At 43.3% G+C, this 26933-nt stretch overlaps 1 protein-coding gene across 1 annotated transcript in view; it reads left to right on the top strand.

Annotated features, from left to right (window-relative positions):
- Positions 1 to 26933, top strand: part of NCAPD3 (non-SMC condensin II complex subunit D3) — a gene marked incomplete in the record, with an annotated part of 2635837 nt that overhangs the window by 1336687 nt on the left and 1272217 nt on the right. Inside the window, 1 exon segment of the mRNA XM_044081165.1 lies at positions 23316 to 23431. Coding sequence (XP_043937100.1) covers positions 23316 to 23431 — 116 coding nt within the window.

Genomic DNA, 26933 nt, shown 5'->3' with positions numbered 1-26933 from the left:
ATTTTATGCTTTCATGCATAATTCTTCCATTTGAGCCAGCTTCTTCATGCGAATTGAAATTTTGGTCTTGGAAGACCGTCTTTTTAGTAGCCATCACATCTGCCCAAAGAGTTTGAGTTGCAGGCCTTGTCTGTTAAACCCCCATATTTGTTTTTTCATTCTAGTAGAGTTTCACTACGAAAAAATCCTTCATTCTTACCTAAAGTTTGTACTGAGGCTAACTTTAACCAAACCATAGAATTACCATTTTTTTTCCCCAAACACACCAATAGCTTGGAGTATGTGCTGCACAAACTTGATGTTCACAGACACCTTCGATTTTACCTAGATAGAGCCAAAGAATTTAGAAGATCTGAACAACTTTTTGTTTCCTTTTCAGACTCCAGAAATGGTAGCCCTGTGGCAAAAACCACTCTGTCAAAATGGTTATCAGATTGTATCACCTTCACTTACTCAGCTGCCAGTATACCTCTGCAACACAAAATAAAGGCTTATTCAACCAGAGCTGTTTCCACATCTTCAGCCTTTATTGCCAGGCTACCAATATATAGTATTTGTGCAGCAGCCACTTGGGCAAAGCCTCATAGGTTCATAGGTGGGTACTAGGCTATTGGCCCTAGGGCCTATACAAGCCTAGCCAAAAAGGTACCCTGGCTTTCGCCACCCAAGAAAATAATTTTCCTGTGCCCCTGTCAAGCAGAACCACAGAAGTGATCCCCGGAGTGAATTTCCTATTACCCATCCAATCATCAAGATTTTTCTTGAAGAGTGCTAATGAGGAGCTCTGTTTGGCATAGATAGATAGTCTGCTCCAGAGTATGGGAAGTCTCTGGGACAGGAATCTATCCCTCCAGCATGTTCTGTTTATTGTGGTGACAAGGTTTAGGTCCCTAGAGCGTGTAGCTCAGAGGGATTGGGTTTTCTTTAAGTGGAGCATGTCCAACAGCTCTGGGTTTGACATAGCTTTGTATGTTAGGCAGAGATCGCCTCTGAATATGCGATATGTGACAGAGTAAAGCTGGAGTTTTTTTAGACGGTCTGCATAAGGCATTTGTTTGAGGCCAGTAATCCTCTTTGTGAGGTATTTTTGCGGCCTTTCCAGTTGTTGTAGATGTCTTGAGGTACATACCAAAAGGGGCATTGTACTCTATAATGGATCTAATGAGTGATGAGTAGAGGGGAACAATGACCTCTTTTTTTTTCTGGATGAGAGACCTTTTGTGATGAGGTGTGCCACGTAGAATGATTTCCTGACCACTGTGGCAGTGTGATTATCAAAGGCGAGACTACTGTCCACCTGTGTCCCAAGGTCTCTTATCACACTTTCGGTGTTAAGTAGACTGCCACCTATGTGGTAGTTCATGGGTACAGAGTTTTTACCAAAGGGGATGACTATGCACTTTTTTGCATTGAGCTTGAGATCATGGCTTTGACGGCAGGCATCTGTCTCAGTGAGGCCCTTTTTTAGGATGTCCACGTTGTTAGGAGTTTCGATTATGGCTCCTAGTTTACAGTCATCTGTGAATTTAGTTAGCCAAAGACCTTCTGTGTTAGCCTGTACTTCAGAGAAGTAGATACAAAGCAGGAGAGGACCCAGGACTGAACCCTGTGGTACTCCACTTGTCACTGGTCTGAAGTCTGATTTGGAGTCTGCTAGTTTCACAGTGTGGGTTCTGTCAGTAAGCCAGTTGGCAACCGATCTTGTGACATAGGGATTTATACCTAGTTTAGTGAGTTTATCTATAAATGCAGAGTGGGGGATGGTGTCAAACGCCTTGGCGAGATCTAGATAGGCTGTATGAGCCACCTTACCCTCATCTATGGCTTTGGTGACTACTTCAAAGTAGTCTGTCAGGTTTAGGAGACATGATCTGCCTTTTACAAACCCAAACTGTGTGGGATCCAGAGGTTGGAGATCTCCAATGTCTTTGTTTATGAGTTCCATGGCCTTGCAGACCAGGCTCGTCAGGCTAATGGGGCAGTAGTTCCTGAGGTCTGTTGTGGCCCCCCTTTATAGAGTGGGATAACTGTTGCGGTGCGCCTTTCAATGGGCACATAGCCTGAGGTGAGGCTATGATTGAACATGGTACTTACGTGGGGTGCCAGTTCATTCTGTAGTTCATGTAGAAGGCAGCCTGGGTTATTGTCAGGTCCCATGGATGCTGTGTTCTTGGCTTTGGAGAGTGAGGATTTTACGAGTGCAGCCATGATTACAGGAACTTTGCATTCTTCCGGTATAAAGATGGTCCCTTTAGGTGGTGAGAGGGGGGTAAAGTTAGCATTGAACCTATCTGCCAGGATGTTGGCAATATCAGTTGGTTCTGTATATTTGATGTCATTGTGCTGTAACTCAGAGCAGATCCGAGTGTTCCCAGTGAGATTCTTGACATAGCTATAGAATGCTTTGTGGTTGTCTTTAGAGTCAGTGGCAATTTTGTTTTCATAACTAGCTTTGGAGGATTTTATGAGGGATCTCAGCTTCTTACTGAGGCTGACCAGGGAGTTCCTCCAATCGTGGGATTTTACTCTTTTTTGCAACAGTTTCTTTCTTCTGTTGTAGAGTTTGTTTATGGCAGAAGACCACCAGATTGGCTTCCTTTTCTTGGAGGATAGCATCTTGGTTTTGTTAGGGATAGCACGATCCATGCACTCGTGTAAGTGCTTATAAAGTGCATTTGTGTAGGATTCAGCAGTCGTACCTCTATTGTCCATCAGCTGGGTGTCGTGAAGTTTGCCACTTCTGTCTTAAGAAGCGTGAAGTTGGCTTTGGAGAAATTTTTTACGGTTGTTTTCCTAATGGGGGGTGGGAGCGGGATGTGGATGTCTAGGGTAATTAGCTTGTGGTTGGATCTGATCAACGAGGAGCTGACCTGTGGTGTGGAACACCGGTCACCCATGTTGGTGATGACCAGGTCTAGGATATTGTTGCCCCTGGTGGGCGTGTGGATAAGTTGATCCAAGGCGTTGGAACTGATGATTTTCAGAAAACGTTGGGAAAAAGAGTTGGTGCATGAGTAGATTTCCCAGTTAATGGTAGGGTAGTTGAAATCACCCATTATTAGAGTGTTGGGTTGTACCATAATATTTTCCAGTGTATTAAGAAAAGAGGAGTGGGAATCCTGGGGCATGATGGAGGGTCTGTAGCAAGCTACAGTCTGGATTGTGGTTTTGCTCAGAGTTAGCTGAACTTGGATAATCTCGGATGCATTATGCTGAGCAACTAGCTTGGAGGTGTGGCGATCCATAATGAATCTGTATACGCCTCCACCTTTAGTGTTTTGGTCTGGGTTTGGTGGCCGTAAGGTGTGGTATGAATTATAGCCTGGTAATGCAGGGGTGCTCTCTGGAGCTTTGAACCAGGTCTCTGTCACTGCACAGATGTCAGTGATCTTCAGTGTGCATTTTGAGGTTTAGACTTCTAGCATTGAGTGGCATAACCCTCGGATTTTGCTTGCTTGTACCTGTTACGGTGGTGAATTTGTCATTTGAACCTTGCCTAAAAAAGGCACTATAGGGGTGGCAAGAGCCTTTGCCACTATCCAGAATCCCAAGGGCGACAGGTGCAGGCCATCTCTGGCAAAGCAGCGTGGTCTGTCGATCATGTCACCCCAGGCAGACAGATACTGGATTCCCTTAGAATGACACCAGAAGCTTAGCCAATTGTTAGTCATTCATTTTGTCCTTGTACTGTGGTATCATTCTGGGTGATGGCAGGATGCTACTCATAGCTAGGGTCATGCCTTCCTGGGCTACAAGATCGGAGAGCTCCTCCATGTCTCTCTTCATGTAATCCAGGGAGGTACGTCTCAGGTCATTCACACCAAAATGGACAATGACAGAGTCATATTTGTACTTGTTGTGGAGTGACCTGAGTGCGTGCATTATGTGGCGGATCCTGGCACTGAGTGGAACATCAGTGTGCCTGACCATAGAGTCACCTATGACTAGAGTGTTGGGTACGATATTCATCGTATATACAGCTGCAGTCATTACAGATGGGTTATCCTGCCGTCAGGTGGGTTCCCGAATTCGAAAGTCTAGGTCCGGCATCGGTTGTCGTCGCTTCTTCCCTGACGTCAGTGCGGCAGGGGTATAAAAGAGGCAGCCGATGCCATTTTCTTCAGTCTTTCTTGCCGCGCGGTGCCCGAAGCAGAAGCAGTTCGCAAAGTGCCGGTCGGCCAGCTCCTGAGATTTATGAACAGTATTTCAGCCGAAGTCTTCTTTAAAGCTAAGTACCCCGTTGGGGAAACTTTTCTTGCCTCAGACCGATGTCAGACAAAGTTAATAATTGCATTTCTTGTGGGAAGTAAATACCGCATAAGGATTTTCATTCTTTTTGTATACCTTGCTTAGGGCCAGACCACGACGTCTCCGCCTGCCGATTTTCTGCTAGGTTCAACAAGCGCACTATTAAGTGCCGGGCGGAGTACGCCCTTCATTATTTTGGCAAAAAATTGAATTGTATCATGTCGTCGGATACCCTGACGCCAGTTTTAGGGAAAAGACGCAAAGACAAGGACCGACATCCGAGGCCCACACCGAGTACTGAGACCACGCTTAGGCCGACTACAGGTTCTCCGGTTCTCAGCGAGGTGCCTACGCAGCCCCTGACTACCGATTAAACTATTTTACCGGTGTCTTCAGTACCCGAGGTCGCAGGCTCCTCGGTCTCCATTCCCACTGCAGATACCGACGCCACTCTTGGCGGGGAAACCTAAAATTTAGTGAGGCCTGCCATTTCTGAAGGCGTCTTAAGGCCTACCACCTTCTCTATTAAAGCCTTCACTAAGTCTAAAGCTACCATCAAAACTAAAAAACAGGGCCCTCAGACCTCCTCTCAAGGCCCCATGCTTAAAAAACAGATGCTTAAAATGGCTGAGGATTTCATAACTCTCATCAGGGGTTCTCAACCTCCCCTCTGACAAAAGACCCAGATTGGAGTAAAACTACCCTTCCTCAGACCAGGCTTCTATTACCTCAGACCATTCTGAGGACCAGGATTACGCCTATTCCCCTTTTGAAGACTGTGATGCTGAGGAGTCTATTCCCTCAGTCTACCCCCCTGAGGACTACTCTTTTGGGGAAACCCTGCATACATTGAGGGAGCACTTCCACTGGGAAGGCCAAGATTACTCAGATTCCAAGAAAAGGCTCAGGGAATTCCTACTGCTCCCCCAGCATAGGCCCCTGGCTATCCCTCCTGTTTTAGATATTTTGGATGATGTGTACGCAGAAGCCAGTCTTAATCCAGATTCTTTACCTCCAGCCCCTGTTATACCAGACGGGTATTACCGGGTTCCTGATTCCCACCAGTTCCTTTATAAAAGCCATACTGCTGACCCAGAAACAATTTCACAGGGTCCCAAGGGGATAAAGGCCTCTACTGCTAAAAAACCTTTACCTTCAGAGAGATATTCCAGAGCATTAGAAAGGTGGGGGGAAAAGGTGTATACATCAGCCACTTTAACCATGAGGGCATTAAACTGTCAATTTCATATGTTAAAGTACCAACAGTTTTTGTTATCCCAGCTGAAAAGTAAAATGACACAAACAGAACAACCAGATTTGAAAGAGTTGCAGGATTTGTTGCATGGAGCAGAGCAAGTGGGTAAACATACCTTGCAGTGTGGTTTTGATGCTTTAGAGGCCTCATGTAGAGCTGCTGTCACAGGGTCTGTCATACGTAGACATGCTTGGCTCAAAGACCAGATCATGTCAAAGCAAAGTTAATAGATGCACCACTTCAAAAAGATGTATTGTTCGGTGTTAAAGCTGAGGAGATTCTAAAGAAAATGGAGGAAAAAGCGAAATCTATGCAAACAGTTAAAGATTTCTTGCAGGTGCAACCTCCACACTTCAGCAGAAACTGGCCTTCAAAAAATTGGTCCTTTCCAGCCACGGACAGACCTCAAAGGGGCAGATACAGACACCCAAGGGGTAGAGGACAACCTCAAGGATCTTAGAGCTAGACAGTGGCAAGCACCAACCCCAAGGGGTGGAGAAGATAGACCACAGTCATTTAGAAAACAGATACAATGACATCCCCCTATGCCTGCCAAACAAAGCTATAATGGCAGCACCTTTATGCGGAAAACTGGCATTATTTTCAAAAAAACTGGCAGGCCACAGGTTCCACTTTCACACCCTTCCAAAAATGAGAGGCTTGCCAAACCTGCCACAAAATCATTGGGCAGAGGCACAAAGACAAATTTCCGCTCTCATGGATATGAAAGCAATTCAAGAGGTACCTGCAAAAGAACAAGGTCAAGGCTTTTATTCCAGACTATTTCTGGTACCAAGGAAGGACAAAGATTGGAGACCCATCTTAGACCTGTCCATCCTAAACACATATCTACAGGTACCAAAATTCAAGATGCTCACTTTACAGCAGCTTCTTCCCATGCTGGGCAAGGAGTCTTGGCTGGTAACGTTGGACCTCAAGGAGGCATACCTGCATGTCCCTATCAGACAAGATTGCAGAAGATACCTCAGATTTCTTGCAGGTTCAACCCATTACCAATTCTCTGCATTGCCCTTTGGCTTATCTACTGCGCCCAGAGTGTTTACGAAATGCCTGGCATCAGTAATTGCCTTCTGCAGACAACAAGGAATACAAATCTACCCATATCTGGATGACTGCCTGATCCAAGCGGACAGCAAGGACATTCTATTGCAGCATCTGGCATTTGTAATAAAACTGTTAAACTACCTGAGATACACAGTGATCAAAAAGAAATCAGAAGTAATACCTTCTCAACAGATAATTTTCCTGGGTGCCAGCTTAAATACAACCACCCAGATGGCCTACCTCACGCCAGACAAACAAGGGCAACTGTCTCAATACTTCAACAAAATGGCAACTTTAACCAGACTAACTGCAAGGAAAGTCCTGCAGGCTCTGGGATTCATGGCATCTTGCATCCTACTGATGCCATGTGCAAAGCTGCATATGAGGAAACTACAATGGTACCTAAAAAACGTATGGTCTCAACACAGCCACAGCTTGGAAACAATTATACCACTCATTCCATGCCTTCAAAAGGAATTTTTGTGGTGGGCTCAAGCATGCCAAAGAAACACAGGTCTCCCTTTCTGTTTACCTCAAGCAACTCAAATCATCACAACGGATGCCTCCGACTACGTCTGGGGATCACACATGGCAGATCACTGCATTCAGGGAAAATGGTCCCAAAAAGAGAAGCACCTACACATCAACCAAAAGGAAATGCTAGCCGTGCAAAATGCTCTTATGACCTTCAAGGACCTACTTCATCCAGGCCAGCTATTGATAAGGACAGACACCACCACAGTCATGTGGTACATAAACAAATGGGGGGGAACTCATTCATACCCCCTGTGCAGGAAAGCCATGACCCTATGGAACATAGCTCTGGAATTATAAATTCAACTACAGGCACAATTCCTGCCAGGGAAGGAAAACACACTGGCAGACAACTTAAGCAGAAACATGACAGACCCACACGAATGGAAGTTGCATCCTCAAGTCTTCTCAAAGATAACTCAGGCATGGAGACAGCCAGACATAGATCTATTTGCTACCCACAGAAATTACCAGTTGAAAAAATTCTGTTCAAGGACCTATCATCCACAGGCCTGGAAAGTGGACGCACTCTCCTTCAGTTGGGCAACATTGACAGTCTATGCCTTCCCGCCTCTTCCTCTACTGACCAAGGTTCTATTAAAAGCCAGAGCAGAGAGGCCACAAATGATTCTCATTGCTCCAGACTGGCCACGACAGCACTGGTATCCTCTCCTAAAGAGCCTGTCACACTCACCACCATGGATCCTACCTCTAGTTCCTCTTCTGCTGTCCCAGCACAACTACAAAACCCTTCGCAGCCATCTCAAAACCTTAAATCTAGCTGCATGGAGAATACCTTAATTTCCTAACAGACTCTCCTCTCCAAGGAGGTTCAGGATGTCATCTTGGAGGCCAGAAGACCCTCTACTAGAAAAACCTACTCCGCCAAATGGAAACGTTTTTATTCCTGGAATCAAGAAAAGGGACAGAATCCTTGGGTAATAAATATACCTCAAATTTTGCAGTACCTAGCTGAAATGTTAAACAGTGGCCTTTCCTTCTCCTCCATCAAGATCCACGCTTCAGCCATTTCTGCACAATACAATACAGATCCTCCTTTATTCTCACATCCTCTATTAAGGCAGTTCCTCAGAGGGGCAAAAAAATATAAAACCCCCACGGAAACCACCAGTCCCAGCTTGGGACCTCAACTTCGTATTGGAAAAGCTAACCCTGCCTCCCTTTGAGCTGGCTTCTTCAACAGAGCTACAATACTTGTCATGGAAAACAGCCTTCCTTCTGGTTATTACCTCAGCACGCAGGGTTTCGGAGCTACAGGCCCTCATGGCTGTGCAACCATTCATCATTTTCCATCAGGACAGAGTTTCCTTAAGAACCAACCCTACCTTCATGCCAAAGGTAGTATCCAATGTAGCTTTGAATCAGACTATTCATTTGCCTACTTTTTATCCAAATCCACAGAACAAAGGAGAAAGACTACTACATACCTTGGACATTCACAGACAACTTCGTTATTACTTGGACAGAACAAAGTCATTCAGGAAATCTGAGCAACTCTTTGTGTCCTATGCTTCAGGTGCTCAAGGAAAGGCTATTTCCAAACAGACAATTTCAAAATGGATAGCCCACTGCATACGCTTTTGTTATTAATTTCATGGGGAAATCTGTGCCTGTATACATCAGATCCCACTCCACCAGGGCTACAGCTACCTCTACAGGTTTCCTCAGGGGTTCCCTACCAAGGACATTTTGGAAGCAGGTACTTGGAGTTCAGTGCACACTTTCTCCAAGCACTACCACCTTCCCCTATACTCTAAATCTAGAGCGGGCTTTGCCACAGCAGTCCTGCAGGGCATCCTAGCCCCTCCTAGTTCCACTTAGTACCTACCACCCTTACTTAGCTTTGGGATTCTACCCAGTTGTATGCACGATGAACATAGTACAGTTTTGTACCTAGCATAAATGTAGATGTTCGAGTGCTCATACAGCTGCAGTCCAGGTTACCCTCCCTCCATCCCCTCTTAGGACAGGCCTTATGACAAACACCTTTATCATACAACCTATGTGGGGTATTCTTTTATGGTGTATTTGCTTGCAACTACTGTTTTTGATTCATCTACATTGCATGTTTGCATAATATAATGATTTGCCTTCCTTCTGGGGGCACCTGACATCTGGGGCAAGAAAAACTGAAGAAAATGGCGTCGGCTGCTTCTTTTATACCCCTGCCATGCTGACGTCAGGGAAGAAGTGACGACAACCGACGCCGGACCTAGACTTTGGAATTCGGCCGACCGAGAACCCGCCTTATGGCAGGATAACCCATCTGTAATGACTGCAGCTGTATGAGCACTCGAACATCTACATTTATGGTAGGTACAAAACTGTACTTTATGCCTTATGGGCTGTAGTTGAGTGGCACACTGAGTATGTGGGCTATGTGTCATTTGGATTGTGTTGGGGGATGGATATTGCTTGCATTTCTGCTTTGGAGGTCTCTGTTGTTTGGGCAGATTTGTACTGAGAGCCTACGCGAATGTAGGTTTGTGTTTTGTGCTTCTGTGTGTGTGTTTTGGTGGTGTAGGTTTTGAAGGACTATGTGATGAGTGTGGTGTGCTGTGCAAGTGTTTACATTCTCCTCTTGACTGTATAGGCCAGTCTTTGGTGAAGAGAACTTTGCTTCCAGTTTGGCTATATAAGTGCATCTCTCACAGGTCGTAGTGTTGGGTGGTAGGAGTAGAGGGTTGTCTGTGTACATGAGGCAATTGCTGCATTGTCCCAAGATGCCCATATTCATCAGATAGACGGGAGAAAACACCGGGAGCTGACCTTTAGACATGCCCGAATAGGTGCTTATTTATTAAGTACTAAAAACTGTTTTCCTCTAGACAAGTGAGGAATGTTGATTGCTGTAGTAATTTGTAACTTACTTAGCGCTTACAATGAGTTCTGAACAAGTGCTGAGCTCAAAGAAACAGATTTGAGTGCTAAAACTAAAAAGCTGGTTAGTTGCAAGGGAAATTTTGAAGAACAGACTTTATGGCGCCAGGAATAGTTTAACCCCAGTTAAGTGGTGGGGGGGGGAGGTGCTTAGAAGCTCACAAACAGTCCCGGACACAGAAAATCCATATCTGGACAAGACCTGCCACAGGAAAGGGGGGAGGCAAGCTTAGAAATTTTTTTCCCCAGTAAAAGTGGAAATGGAGAAAGCTGGAACAGAAGTTAATTCAACATTAAGAATCTGAGTGGGTTGGCCTTCACAAATGTTCTTTATTAGATTGAGTGAACTAATGACACTAGACTGGGAGGAGTGTCACAGATCAAATATACAGTATGGGCAGGCAACTGCAAAGCCACCAAGTATAAGAACACACAACACTAGGGAGGGTGGGTGAGAAAAATTGCAGTTCCTAGACAATTATAGTAATGCACACTATTACAGTTCCTAGCTGTAGAACCCAGAAACCTCACAAATGCACAGCAAAGCTCAGATAGAGCACTCACAAACAGAAAATACAGCTCTCAGTATGAAAAAGCAGTTTACGGTTAAGTAATTTAGTAAACATGCAATTAGAGTAATGAAACAGTATCTAGCAATGAAAAATACAGTTACAACAGTATAAAACAGTACATTAATGCAGTGAAACAATAAAAAAAAGCTTTATAACAGTGCAAAATGTAGTAGATCAACTGTATAGCACAATTATAAATGTTTCAGAAGTGCAGTTTAGTGAAATAAGTGTAAGAAATAACTTATCCTGCTCTTGGAATCTTAAGGAATTTCCACTTATGCAATGCAATCCAGAGCCTGAGCAATACATGCAGAACCTTTATAATACACAGGGTTTATATACCAGTAAGAATGGAAGAGTTGGAAGATCAAATTACTACTCAGCCCCTGATATTACCCAATCACTGGTACTACAGAAGGTCAGGAGGCCTTGTTACTCTCAATAATAATGAAGACAATCAGCAGAAAATGGCTGCCAGAAACGTAGGAAACTCGAACAAAACTACCAGCCTAGACAGCAGGCCCCTATCAAGATTATGCCACCTGAGCAGAATAACAGAAACCTCACTTTAAAAGCATAGAAAGAACACCCACAAAGAGAAAATACAAGTCTCAGTATGAAAAAGCAGTGTACAGTTTAGTAACTAAATAAAAATGCAATTAGAGTAATGCACACTGTTACAGTTCCTAGCTGTAGCCACTAAATGAAAGTTTTAAACAGATCAAGGAGCAGACTCTAGAGAATTATTTTAACTGTAAACAGACAATTATAATAATGCACACTATTACAGTTCCTAGCTGTAGAACACAGAAACCTCAAAAAATCAAAAATGCACAGAAATGCTCGGATAGAGTACTCCCAAACAGAAAATACAACTCTCTGTATGAAAAAGCAGTTTACAGTTAAGTAATTCAGTAAACATGCAATTAGAGTAATGAAACAGTATCTAGCAATGAAAAATACAGTTAAAACAGTACATAAATGCAATGAAACAATAAAAAAGCTTTATAACAGTGCAAAATGTAGTAATCTTAAGGAATTTCCACTTATGCAATGTAATCCAGAGCCTGAGCAATACAAGCTTTTATCACTCATTACAAAGTCGATAGGGCCTCCAGGGACAGGGCTTCCTTTAGTTCCACTGTCCTGAGAAACATACTCCCATGAGTCACCCGAGAAAGATGGTGCTTAGGGCTCTACCCGTCTGTAAGACTGAACGGCAAGGTAGAACAACTTCACATAAAGAAGTTATGTACTCACTATAACGTTCCATGTGAGTTGTTCATCTCTCCTTCATTCTTACTTCCCACCCTCCGACCCCCTCCAGGCTTTCTTGAGGACCGAGATTCATGTTTTATCATGGTTTGATTATCTTTCCTATGGTTTTCTTACCTAAAGAGGGGTAGAATGGCATATGGTATTGTTAGAGGTAGCAAACAAGATCTGATTTAACACAAGGTGCATCATGGGATAGGGATTTTGCTTCGAGCTGTCTGAAGACCTCGAGCTTTGTAGTTGACCAAGTTGGAGCCAAGGATCTGCTCCAAACCCATCTGTAAGAATGAAGGCGAGATGAACAACTCACATGGAACGTTATGGTGAGTACATAACTTCTTTTTTTGTGACTGTGTTTAATTTGCTTACACAGGAGATAGTTGATATTAAGTATTATTGGTCCTTTCTTTTGAAAGGTAAGGGCTTTGTTAAGAAGTTATGTAGTACCCCTGTGGTGTCCCTAAAGAGAGGACAAAGTGTAAAAGATATGGTGGTCCGCAGTAAGTTTTGTATACCGAAAATGGGATGTAATGAAGGTGTCTGTAATTTTGGCACTTGGGCCTTTGGAGGGTGGGGTTCTCTGTCAGTATGTGATTAGATTTTTTAATAACATTAATGGTGTTAAATATAACCCCATATTTGAATAGTCATGTGATACAGAAGAGGTAGTTTATGCCTTAAGATGTTCCTGCAATCTTTTCTATATTGGTGAAAGTAAAAGATCTTTTAAAATAAAGCTGCATGAACACTTGAGGGACATTAGGAATAATAAACGTGAAAGCCCCTTAGTAGTTCATTTTAACACAGGTCATGAGGGGATACGGATTTAAAGAGGTGCATTTTAGAACATGTTACAGCTGAGAATGTTTCTCTTTTAAAGAATAAGTTGTTTAAGAAATCTATTTTTATTTTAAAATGTGGAACTCTTGACATCTACTGGTCTTAATGTGGAATCTAGTTGGAAGTCTCTCTTGTGAGGAATTTTTTATTGCTTCATTGAATTATTGATGTTAATTATGTAAAGTATTTAATGATGTATTATTTTCATGTTTATGAACTTTTAGATGGCCTGTGGGCCGAGGCACTAGAGCAGTTTGGTTTGTGTTGATAAATAAAAGTTTTTTTTTTTTTTTTTTCTGTTTTGATTACTGGCTTCGTGGTGGATTATCATGTATGCTGTCTCTACATATTGGGTGGTTTCTAGTAAATCTGTGGCAGTTGATGAATGTTCTTTTTATTCTAAGTGGTCTTTATTTTCAGTACTTGCTACTTAAATGTTGTCTAGCCTTTGCTCCCAGAGTGTGTTTAGCAAGGTCCCTAGCTATGGTGATAAGTATTGTTTCCCCACCTAGACAATGGACTTCTAGTGGACCATGCGTAGGATATCTTAGTCACTACTTTACTTGGGCACTTCTGTAGTTGCAGATCCTAGGGACCACAGTCAGTTTTGAGAAGACATGCTTTTTGTCCCAGGACAGAGGATTCATTCCATAGAATGGAGAATTTCAGTGTAAAAATAATTTTCGGTTTTGTCTGTTGTCTCATGTTTGATTCAGAAGTTAAACTCTGTATTATTAAGCTAAGGACTTTAGTTATTGCATTCCATCAGGTAGTCTTCCTCTGCAGTGAGCTCTAGTGTTGCAGCCTTCAGCCATCACTTGGGGCACAGCCCCACACCTCAATCCTGCTAAAGGTTGTAGTTGATGCTTGCCACTCCTCAGCTGAATGCAAGGTATCCAGAGGCCCTAGCCTTCTCACTGGCCCACACCCCAACCCTTTTGGAGCCGTGTGGTCTACTATGGTTAGACACCCAGGTAGCTGTATGTAGTGTCCCCACCATGGGCCAAAGGAGATTAACATCTCTAAGCTCTAGCCCCCCCCCTCCCACACACACACACACACACACACACACACACACACACGCTGGTTCAGCTTTTAGTCATAAACATGTTCTCTTTGAGCTGTGTAAGTATCACACCCTGCGCCAGAATCTTGCTTGTGTATTCAAGTACTTGAGTTCCTAATCGATATCTGGTCACTTGGGCAGTAGTTAGAGCTCTAACCCTGTACACCATCTCAAGCTAAAGTAGTAGTATACTCACTCACTCGTTTCATTTTTCCTCTGTGATGAATGTAATGGCAAAAAACTTAGCATTTCAGACCAGACTTTTTTGCCTAATCCACCCATCTCAACTTATTTGGGGGTTCTCAGGGGCTCCTGGGCCAACAGAGATATGAAATCCATCTAGTATTCTCTAGGCCTGTCCCAAGGAGTCTTCAGAGTGAAATGTGGTAATCTGCACCCCCCCCCCCTTAATTCCTTTTGAGCCAGAGGTGCATCAACTCTATTGTGAGGTCCTCCTGGATCACTTAGCTCCCTATTATCTGACAGTAAAAGCCAGTAGTCCTGTGGAGAAATCTGATTTCCTCCACTGTTTTCCTAAAGCTTTTTCTAATTGAGTACAAGTATGGACTTTGACAGATAGTGAAAACTTAGACAAAACACTCAAGTCGGGGTTTTACCTCCACAGTTAAGGCAACTCCTGTAAGACTGAAGCAACTTCCACAAGTTATTTGTCAGTTTTTTGTTCACCTTTGTAGTCACCTGTGTCAAGACCCCCAGATACTTAGTCTGTGATGCCAATATGTGATGGGCAGCAGTAATCAGGGAGACTGAATCCTCGCCACTAACACTGGAGAGGGATGTGCACTTGGAATACAAATGGATACACTCAGTATTTCCAGGTGCAGACCTCTGTGCATCAAGTACAATTTCCCCTAAAGCACACAGGGAACACACTCAGCCCGGGGTCTGGATGTCTCTATATCTGTCTCCCTCCAGATCCCCAATAAGACTCCCCACTAGTACATCTGTAGGTTTAGGTCCTCAGCAGAGTGTCCAAGCCAAGTCCTCCAGCACTCTCTCTGTAAATCCTCTGCTTTGTGTTCCTGCCCCAAGGTGCTGACACACACTGAGAGATTTCATTTTCTCACTCACACACACACACACACACACACACACACACACACGCTTGCGCCTGGAAAGACTGGCACAGATTTACCTGCTGTTGCCACTTCTGCCCATAGTATAAGGTAGACTCACTGCCACCAGACACTCCACAAGCAGCTACTCTAAGGCCCTTAACAAAGGGTGCCCAATTTTAATGTGTAATATTAATACTAATACAAATGGTTGCAGTTCACCAAGATGGCTAGGCCTTCTGGAGTGGCCCAAATAGTGTCCCCAAATAACTATAAGTACTCTCAAAAGTTAGATACTCTCTACAAGAACCAGCCACGATAAAAGTATTAAATACATTTAATAATAAATAATAAAAATACATGAAAATAGTAAATATATATTCATAGTAAACCACAGAGTTCAGATCACAGAAAATATTGAAAACAACATTGATGGACAGACTCGTACAAATAAAATTAATCTTTAAACTAACCTTCACTATATTCCTGACTGAATCCAAGAAAATCACTGTTCACTAGTTAACTTACTTGGGAAGGCAAAATGAAATATGTGAGCAGTCTTTCTCGTCAGGCTCCCAAACAGAATACTCTATATTCTGAGATCGCTCCCTGTAAAATATAATATCCAAGATGACTTGCAGAATGACCTCATCTGGTCACTTGACTTGGTTCTCACAATATCTCCTTTTGAAGTTTGAAACAGGACTTTAACTGACTGCTACAATACACATTTAGAGTTTTTATGGGAATGCCTAGGAGTCAGAAACATTTACAACACTTCCCTCCTTCTTGACAAAAGCCAACAGATGATGGCTGCTCCCAGACCTACTATCCCCAGGCCTACTCAGCACTGTAGAGTGCTGTTCAGTGATTTAACAGTTAGTTTACATTTCCCTTATTTTTCTTAAAAGAAGCCAGCTGGTTAACCATTGCTGTGCCAATATCCTCTATTAAAACAGGCATTTAATTCAGATAACATACTACATGTACATTTCTCTTCAGCAGTGTGCACTGTTGATGCATTAAACACAATTAACACAAGCAAAGCTCACAAATACACTGTCAGCATAAACATCTGTACAGATCAGTTTGATATACCAATGACATACAATTATTTATAAAATTCCAGATAGCTGTGCTGGCACAAGTCTTACATCCACTGTCCTACTTCACCCTGGCATGGCTGGCAGAACTACCTATCATCACATTCTCCACCAGAAGTAGAGTAGAGTCCTCATCATAATGCCCATTTCCACTTATGATGTGATGTTTAAAAAATACAGTTGCTGAGGAATATCTCACAGCCTGATAAGGCCACATTGCTGCTGGTGTACACCGCTCCCTCTTCATTTCAAGAATTTATACTTGGAGAACGTCAGTCTCACTTGAAGAATTGTCTGATCTGAACTCAGGAGAGGAGATTTTGGTTTCCTCTGACCAAATCAACCATTTCCCCTGTCTGTTCTGGTCTCAAGTAAGAAGAGGTATGTAGCCCCTGATCATATTCCTTCTCCTCCATAAGATCATTTTAGTATGTTTTCGATGAATTCCTTCCAGTAGTTTGATGTCTTTTTCTTACATGGCCTCAACAACTGCATGAAAGTACTCAAGGGATGGTCTGACCCAAGAACCTGTATAATAGAAGCATTACATTGTTGCTTTTAGAAACTATCTCCCTGAGTATACACCCCAATATTCTGTTTGCTGCTGCCACTTCCCTGTCACTCAGCTCCTGGTAATTCATTCCTGGTGTGATCAACACCCCAGATTGGATTCTTCTTTCACTGCAGTCATTTCCACTGTCTCCAGGCTGATGCTTCACATCGAGTTGTTACAGCCTAAATGGATCACTTTACATTTGTTTGCAGTGAACCTCAACTGCTAGCCTTCTCCTTGCCTTTTCAGCCTTTCTGTGTACTTCTCTAAACTGCTGCTACAGTCATCAGTGAGGGTGATCTCCTTCTCTTCCTTCAGATATGTCTAAGACAAACATACTGAAGAATACTGAACCCAGGATATTCCTGTGCTTATCCAGTAATGATTTCACTAATTCCTGACATTGTCCCTCACACAACAGCCCCTATGCCCTGGCAGTCATCCATGCAGCTATCCAGTTTGTCACTCTTGTTCTAGACCTTTCCCCTCCAGTTTAATGTTGGACTTTTGTGTTGAACCAGATTGAGATCTAGCTGGATTCGTGGTAGATTTTCTGGTAGTTCACTGTCATGTTCAACTGTAATCTAGACACAAATTTGCATCAGGTTTGAATGATAGTGCCTTCTGGCCACAAGACTATGTTGACTGCTGTTCTGGAGATTGCTGTCCTCTAGAAGTGCTATCAGTTTTCTTCCATGATTGTCAGTGCCACTGTTAAGCTGCCAGACAGGTTCTATCTTCAAGTCCTCAGGTACTTCAGCGGTAGATACTGGTTTGAAGAAGACGCCCTTCAGGGAATCTGTCAACATACCGCCTCCTTATACTTTGTCCTCTGGAAAATCAACAAGTTTCCTGTCAACCACCTCTCTTTTTCTTTCTCCCAATGTCCACTCACTGTATCCCCATTCTTTGCTGCCTCTCTATCAGCATGGCATGCTGCCTTTACTTTGCTTTTTGGCGAATAAAGCAAAATGTTACTCTGTAACCATTTGAAATGTTGGGACCTGTTAGAGCAAGTCCTGAAACATGGAGACTGGCTGAAAAATGGACTTGCATATACTAAGTCCGAGATGGCCATTTTCCATATTCCATTTTCTCTGAGGTATGGCAGTTACAGAGTTGTATATGTAAGTTTGGAGGCTTGCCCCCCACTTTGGGGATCAGGAAGCCTTACCCTTCACAAAAAAAGTTTAAAGGAGAAGGACGATGTTAGAGATTCGCTGTTCTGCTGGATTCTGTTATCCTATTTTGATTTACCAAGTGACAGCATTTCAGCAGGGAGATGTTAATTCAGTATGTTTGCTGTTTTCCCAGTTTTCTGTGATCTCCTTCCCATCTTTGCTCAGCCTGCCTCTTAAGATAGTCATTGCTTCCTTTTCTACTAACTCATACCCATTAATCCTTTTCTGCCTTTGCCCTCTTTGTTTTGCTGGTCTCCTCCATCTTCTGCTCTTACATTCCACTTCTTGCAGGCCTCGCATTTTGCCTGAATTGCTAGTCTTATGTTCCTAATTTATCCCCATTGGCCGCCACCTCTTTCCTTCCTCATACTTTTGTCCATAGTCCTGAATACATCATCCCTGACAAGTCTCCATTGCTAGTTTTCTCCCTTAATTTACTTCCGATCTTCTGTTTTATCCTTGGCCACCTGTCCCAGCACAGCATAATGCAATTTTTTTAAATCCTACACCAATTTCTTTGACTTATTTAACCCTTCCCTCCTTCTCTGCACTATACATTGGCATAATTACTGTTGCTAATAGTCATTTAATGTGGATGTTCATAGGTTCATACTAGGCTATCTGCCCTAGGGCATTTATAAGCCTAGCCAGAGTGTGTGTGGCTTTCACCACCCCTTAGGATGAGAATACTATACCCATTAGTTTGCTGTGCCTCTGTCCAGCAGTGATACAGAGATGATTCCCAGGGTAAACCTACGATCTCCCATCCACTCGTCAAGATTTCTCTTGAACAGAGTCAGTGAGGGGCTCTGCCTCACATGGACTGGGATTCTGTTCCATAGTGTAGGGAGTCTCTGGGTGATGAATCTGTCCCTCCAGCACGTCCTATTTATATCCGCGTTGAGGTTTAAGTCTCTTGCTCTCGTGGCTTTGGTGGATTTGGATTTTTTGAGGTGGAGCATGTCCATTAATTCTGGGTTGGACATGGCCTTGTATGTCAGGCACAGATCACCTCTGAGCAGACGGTATGCGACTGAATAGAGCTAGAGTTTCTTCAGTCGGGCATCGTATGACATATGTTTGAGCCCCTTTATCCTTTTGGTGAGGAACTTTTGGGGTCTTTCCAACTGCTGCAGGTGTCGGGTAAGGTACATTCCGAATGGGGCGTTGTACTCAATCATTGGTCTGATAAGTGAAGAGTACAGGGGTACAATGACCTCTCCTGATCTGGATGTGAATCCCTTCATGATCAGGTGGGCAATGTAGAAGGTCTTCCTAACCACTTTGGCAATGTGAGTGTCAAAAGAGAGGTTACTGTCAACTTGGGTCCCCAGGTCCCTGATAACTTCTTCCGTGTTTAATGGATTACCACCTATGTGGTAATTAGGGGTTACCTTGTTTTTCCCAAAGGGTATGACTATACATTTTTTGACATTTAGCTTAAGGCCATGGCTCTGGCACCAGTTATCCATTTCTATGAGACCTCTCTGGAGGATGTCTGTGTCTGATGGAGTGTCAATTATGGTGCCCAGTTTGCAGTCATCTGCAAATTTTGTCAGCCACAATCCCCCTATGTTTGCCTGCACTTCAGAAAAATAAATGCCGAACAAGAGGGGGCCCAGGACTGAGCCCTGTGGGACACCGCTCGTGACCGGCTTAGAGTCTCACATGGCACCAGCAACTCTAACCCTGTGGGTTCTGTCCTTGAGCCAGTTTGCAACCCATCTTGTGACATATGGGTTTACATCTAAGCTGGTGAGCTTTTCTATGATGCCCGAGTGGGGTATTGTGTCGAACACTTTTGCTAGGTCAAGGTAGGCTGTGTGAACTGCCTTACCCTCATCAATGGCCTTAGTGACTGTTTCGAAAAAGTCGACCAAGTTCAAGAGGCAGGATCTGCCCTTGACAAAGCCAAATTGGGTAGGATCCAGTGTCTGTAGGTCCCCAATGTCTTTATTTATGAGTTCCATTATGATCCTCTCCATAGCTTTGCAGACCAGGCTTGTCAAGCTTATGGGGCGGTAATTTCCAGGGTCCGTAGAAGCACCGCCTTTGTGGAGTGGAACCACAGTTGCCGTACGCCATTCTTTGGGTATGTATCCTGTAGTAAGGCTAAGATTAAACAGCAGCCTTATGTGTGGGTTTAGTTCCTCATTGAGTTCGTGTAGCACACAGCCGGGGACACCGTCCGGTCCCATTGATGCTGTATTTTTTGCTTTAGAGGGAGCAGCTCTCACCTGGGCATCTGAGATGTTTGGGAGGCTAGACTCTGGTGGGATAGATATTTCTCCTTTTGGGGAGGGAGGAGAAATTTGCACTGAACCTGTCTGCCAGTATGTTGGCAATGTCTGTGGGTTCAGTGATTTTTTTATCATTTTGGACTAATTCTGAGCATATCTGGGAGTTTCCACCCAGGTTTCTAACATAGCTAAAGAAGGCCTTATGATTGTCTTTTGTGTCATTAGCGATTTTTCTCTCAAAGTTGGCCTTGGATGATTTTATGAGTGATCGTAGTTTTTTGCTAGTATTGATCAGAGATGCCTTCCCTTTTAGAGATTTTGCTCTGTCATGTAGTAGCTTTCTCCTCTTGTTGTAGAGTTTGTTTATGGCTGGGGTCCACCAGACCGGGCGCCTGCCTTTGGTGGAAAGGGTCTTGATTTTATTAGGGATTGCTTGATCCATACATTCCTGGAGGTGCTCGTAGAAGGCATTTGTAAGGGTTTCAGCAGCGTGGGTTGTGGTTTCCACTGGCTTGGGGGCCTTGAAGGATACCACTCCAGTCTTAAGAAGTGTGAAGTTTGCTTTTGAGAAGTTCTTCACTGTGGTCTTTTTTGCTGGGGGTGGGGGCAGGATGTGGATCTCCAGTGAGATTAATTTATGGTCTGATCTCACCAATGAGGGATATATAGCTTACCTCCTTTAAATGTATTGGTGCCTGCATATGCCACACTGTTCATCTCTTTCCCTTGGTCCGTCGCAATCACTGGATTTATTAGGACTATGTCCATTTTTTTTATTACTTCTGGTACCTTTACCGCACTAGTTGGATTAGCTGTTATGAAGCAAGACCTCTGTCAACTACATTGCAATTTGTAATCTCCCAGTCCACTCCTGGCCGATTCTGATCCACCTGATTATTACCCTCTTCCCCTTTCCTTTTAATTTCTTATTCTTCTCTTTTGTATGTGGTATTCAATACACTGATTTAATCTACCAAGTGTCCTTGTTTTTCCTACTTTTACTGCCAGAGCACTTATCCTAGTTTCTTACCTGACCGTGCTTTTTCTCATTTATGGCTCAGTGCTCGTCCTCATCTATGATTTCACATCTCATGCCCTCCTTTATGTAGACTGCTATTCCATCTCTCACTGTTTTCTGTGAAATTCCTGAGTAGCTTGTACCTAGGCATCTTCATGTAGCACTCATCTTGTCTTTGGTCCATATTTCTGTGATACCAGCAATATCCACCCTCCCCTTCTGCATTACTGCTTTTAGCTGCTTCATTTTCTTATCCAAAGTCCCTGGATTGCAGTGTGACGCTGGTTGGCTAAAGTCAGTCACCCTTTTTCTTCCTCTTTTTTTTTTTTTTTTTTTTTTTTTCCTGCATCTGTTTTTAGCTTCTGCATAATAGCTTATCCCATTCTTGTATGTTCAACCTTCTTCATTCCATCTTGTAAAAGTATGGTCATTGAAATGTACTTTTTAAAACTAGTAGTAAGCACATCTGTCCTTTCTTGGATAAGATGAAGCCTTTCCCTTTTACAGAGCTGACTTCTCTGAAAGGTGCGTGTCCCCCTGTCCTTCTAACCATCCTAAACATTTCTTCCCTGTCCACTTCCACGGTCAATCTTAATGCATAATCCTGTCTTTCCTCTAGGTGCCGACTACTGGTATGGGAAATTTCTGAGTGTGTGACTTTAGTCTTCTCTCCTTACATCTCTGTGCCACCTCCCTGACCCTAGTTTGGAAGTTAGCACAGAGGAATAAAGATCTGAATTGTTAATGAGATGCTTCTTTTTCCATGGAAAAGAGTTTGAATCTTTCTACCTTCATTTGCCTACTGTGACCTCGAGCAAGTCACTTAACCAGCCAGTGCTTTGGTGCAATTGGGAATTTGACTAGGCGCCATAAGGGTTTCTTGGACTGCATGCCTAATAATTACCTACCCACTTGCCATGACCTTAGCTTACCTCCTTTAAATGTATTGGTGCCTGCATATGCCACACTGTTCATCTCTTTCCCTTGGTTATCACTTTGTTCATCTTCTCCCACTTTTTACGTGGTCTTAACCCTGAGGCCATTTTGTTCTGAAATCTGGTCTGTCTTTTGTCTCCTGGTCTTTCTTGTGGTTGTCTCCTATCACAATTTCTCTCTTCTTTCCCCATATTGGGTTTCATTTACTTTTTGCACCACTACTCCTGTATGTAAACTGTCCGCCTATATATGCACATTACTTGTCTGTCTCCCTGTTATGTGTATAACCTTGCCCCCATACCTTCTATGCTCTTTTACAAGACCTGTTCTGTCTGTTTTCCTCTCTACCTTTCAAATTAAAAACATCTTACCATCCACTTCCCTCCAGCTGCTCTTACAATGCTGGCTGCTGCTTCGGTGCTTCTGTCTGTGTCATATGCTTGTCTGTTTTCATAATGTTATACAGCTTTTGTTTCACAATGGCTTAGTTTTCCTTGTTCTTGCATGCATGCCTTTGCTCCCATTTTCTTCGTCGTCTTCTGCTACACCTCACTTCCTCTCTAACAATCTCTCCCATGTTCTATTGACCTTCCTCTGCCATTCTTCTGCTGACCTCACCTTTTTTGTCATCTCATTTCCTGAGCTAGGCAACTGTCGTACATCTTCAGTACTTCTCAAATCCACCCCCTCCCCCAACACACTCATGCATGTGCATACTTTGTTTGGCCTGTGCTGCTCTTTTAGGTCTCTGTCTTAAATCCTTGACTTTAAAGAAACTGTGTTGGGATTATATGCACAAATTTTAACAACTCCAAATATAGGTATTCACATATTTTGAGTGGGAGGAGCTGAGTACCAAAACACACACACACACACACACACACACACACACACACACACACACACACACACACCATTACAGACCCATTCGCATATTCAAGGAAAAGAGTAATATCATAGGACCTAGCTGCATAAACAGCTGAATGCAAAAGGTGCATATTTTCCACATTAGGTGGTGTTGATTTATACTTTTAACCTGCATGTCTTAGCTGAAGCAATTCTGTGGCTCATATTAATTACATTTAGTTGAGTTTCCTGGTCATCGCTGAAATCAGTGCTTGGGTCAGCCTTTCTGCCTTGATACAATGCGAGTAAGTGAACAGTTCATTACACCAGTATTATGAACTGTATCCCATATCCAGGCTTGTGCAAAGTAAGAAACAGGAAGCTTAGATTACAGGTGGTTAAACAGTTTGAGTTTTTGTTACACTAACTTATTCATAGAGCAGTACCTTTTGTGAAATATCAATGCATAATAGTTTGAAAAAAAAAAGTTTGACATTTTTTGTTCTATTTTTATAAGGCTAGTAACACATCTGATTTTTTTAAAATATTTCTGCATCAGTGTAATTAATAACATTGCTCACTTATGATTTTTTGATAACTTTACAGAAGATATAAAGACGTGGTTGAAGAACTTCCATTCATCACCTGAAGTAATCAGTCCAGCTGCTGAAGCTCTGTATAAACTCTGTCAGGCACAGTCCGACTCAATTGAAACATGCCAGGTAGGATAAAATATGTTTTCAAGCAGTTTAGAAACTTTGGAACCTTAGCATTTTCAGTTTAATTGACTGTATTTTGACCCATGGTAGTTAAGTGTTTTGCTGTTCTACGCAGTTATTAATGAAACTGAGTTGTTTTGTCTATGCATTGTCTGTTGTTCTGGTCTGAAGGCAATTGTATGATTTTAATTGTGTGTGGCATTTCATTTTTTTCATGTTTTCTTATTAAAAATTTCTCAGTTTCAGTGATTCCCCCATTCCCAAATTTGACATCATCATCATTCTATGCTTAAGAAAGTGCTTCTAGCTATGTGCCTTTGTTACACAGTGGTGCGCTTTATTCCATTTTTGGTGTGTTAGAACCAGAAGTATAATTCAATGCCCTTCTGTTCAATGTTGCAGTATTCTTTACAAATGCGTTGTATTCCGTTCAGACGAAGAGACGTCCGGTCTGTATACAAAAGCTTAGAGCCACTGCCTGTGCGTGGGACGTCACACGTAGGCACAGACATCATCAGCCATAAAAGGGACATTCACACGTGCCATCTTCAGAACTTTTTTTGCCGCCATTCAGAAACGTCAACTCATATGTTCGGTCTGCTGTTGGATCCCGTTGGTTCGTCTTACAGCTTCAGATAAGTACCCCATAGGGGGATTTAATATATTGCTACTGCCTTTTGTTTTGTTAATGGCCTCCAGGAAGGGCAAGTGTAGGTGTGGAAGGCAAATTCCACATAAAGATAGTCACAAGCTGTGCTTGGCTTGCTTAGGGCCTACTCACCACCACTGGTCCTGCTCTGTCAGGTCTTCGTTACCAAAACATTGCGCAGTCGTCTTTTGGCTTTGAATTTGTACTTGGAAAACCAAAGTCTCAAACATCTGGCTAGGGATGCTATGGAGGGTTCTTTGAATACTTTTGAGCCATCTGTAAATTGGAAGGTCAGCAAGTTTAGGCCTGAATCCTCTTTAGCTGCATCTGCTCCATCCAACATACCTCTTGAGGTTGATGAAAACCCAGTGGTACAATCGGAGGTAGGGTCCGCTCCCTCGGCGACTACCAGGATGGAAGCCATCACAAGTGCAGATCCTCGCATGTCTGAGGTTATGCAGACGTCCTGTTCGGACGACTTGGAGGAACCAAGGCTAGTGATTGAAAAAGACTCAGGAATTGCTCCAGCTTCCTAGTCCAAATAACTACTGGAGGTTAGGTCCATCTCCATCTCTTTTCAACACGGGAAGCCTGTGAAAAAGAAGCAAAAGACTAGGCATGATGTTCTTCATGTTTCACTGTTGCAGTCATTACATTTGGGTTATCCTGCTGGTAGGTTGCCCTCAGTCGGCCTGAATTCCAAAGTCCTGGGTCCTACGTCAGCCGCTATCGCCCCTTCCCTGACGTCAGGCCATCAGGGGTATAAAAGATGCGGCCGACGCCATTTTCTTTAGTCTTTCTTGCCGCGCGGTGCCCAGAACAGAAGCAGTTCGCAAGTGCCAGTCGGCCGACTCCTGAGATTTTCGTGTTCGAGTTTCAGATCCGAAGTCTTCAATAAAGCTAAGTACCCGTTGGGGAAACTTTTTTCTTGCTCCAGACCGATGTGAGAAAAAGTTAATAATTGTATTTCTTGTGGAAAGCAAATACCGCATAAGGACTTTCATTCTTACTGTATTCCTTGCCTAGGCCCTGATCACAACGTTGCTGGTTGTTGGTTTTGTGCTAGATTTAACCAATGCACTATTAAGCGTTGGTATGATTTTGCTTTAAACTGTTTTGGACGCTGGTTTAATTTTCCAGAAATGTCGTCAGATAGCCATCCGACTACCGGAGTTTACAAAAAACGCAAAGAAAAGGAGAGAGATAGACAACCGAGGCCCAAAACCAACAACGAAGCTTCTCCTAAGCCAGTCGCCGGTTCTCAGTGAGGCGTTTTCGCAGCCCCTGACGCCCGATACTTTAGAGTCGCAGGCCGCTACCAACTCCCACGTGGAGTTGGCCATGCCGCTGGAAACTCAAGGTATTGGAGCCTCGGATACTATTCCTTCAGATGGGTCTGGAGCTGCTGAGCAGGCAACGGCTTCTAAGGGTGTATTCAGACCTAAGCATCTTTACATTAAACCAACCTTAGCTTCAAAGTCAAAGACTAAACCACCTTCTAAAGCAAAGAAACAAACTCAAGAGCCATGTGGACAGGCCTCTATGTCCAAAACACAGATGCTCAAAATGGCCGAAGACTTAATTACATTGATCAGGGGTTCCCATCCCCCTCCTGATAAGAGGCTTAGGTAAGAGACTGACTATGAATCTTCAGATCAGGTTTCTATTTCTTCTGATCAGGAATATTCTCTTCCCCCCCCATGAGCATTCTGATGCTGAAGAATCTATAGCTTCAGCTTCTCCTCCAGAGGACTATTCTTATGGGGAAATCTTCCATACCATGAGGGAGCATTTCCATTGGGAGAGCCAAGATTTTTCAGAATCTAAAAGGAGGCTCAGGGATTTCCTTTTACTACCTCAACACAGGCCACTAGCCATTCCACCTCTGTTAGATATTGTAGATGATGTGTTCTCGGAGTCTAGTCTTACCCCTGACTCCTTACCGCCAGCTCCTGTTAAGCCTGACAGATATTACAGAGTTCCTGACTCTCATAAATTCCTTTTTAAAAACCCTGCTGCTGACCCAGAAACTATTTCACAGGGTCCCAAAGGAGTTAAGGCTTCCGCTGCAAAAAACCCTACCCCCTCTGACAGAGATTCTAGGGCACTGGATAGATAGGGAAAAAAGGTTTACGCATCTGCTACCTTGGCTGTAAGGGCCTTAAACTGTCGGTTTCATATGCTCAAATATCAGCAACATGTCAGAGCATTGCTTAAACAGAAAATGTTACTAAACTCTAAATGTGCTGAAAACAAGGAAATGCAGGATTTATTGCATGCAGCTGAACAAGTTGGAAAGCTTACTTTGCAATGTGGTTTTGATTCTTTGGAGGCCTCCTGCAGGGCAGCAATTACAGGTTCTGTAATTAGGATGCATGCTTGGTTAAAGGAACAAACTCTGCCTGATCATGTCAAAGTAAAATTATTAGATGCACCTTTACAGCATGATACTTTGTTTGGTGTTGGGGCATAGTAGGTGTTAAGGAAAATGGAGGACAAAGCTAAATCAATGCAAACTGTCAAAGATTTTTTACAAGTACAGCCACTTAGGTTTAGTAGACACTGGCCTACAAAGAATTGTTCCTTTCCCATGTCAGACAGACCTCAAAGGGGCAGATCCAGACGCCCTAGAGGCAGATCCCAGGTGCAAGGTTCCTACAGTTCAAAGCAATGGGGTGCTTCTACCTCCAAAGTTGGAGAAGATAAATCACAACCATACAGGAAACAGTCCGAATGACTTCCCCCTGCCTGCACCAAGCACTTATCTTCTGGCAGCACCCTTAGGGAGAAAATTAGCACTTTTTTCTCAAAATTGGCACATTATAACCCAGGACAGGTGGGTTCTAAATATCGTGT

This window comes from Protopterus annectens, chromosome 8.part0, assembly GCF_019279795.1.
Source record: "Protopterus annectens isolate FY-2018-M chromosome 8.part0, PAN1.0, whole genome shotgun sequence".
NCBI classification, from domain to species: Eukaryota; Metazoa; Chordata; order Ceratodontiformes; family Protopteridae; genus Protopterus; species Protopterus annectens.
The sequence above is the reverse complement of the archived record's forward strand: the minus strand, read 5'-3'. Positions and strand labels throughout refer to the sequence as shown.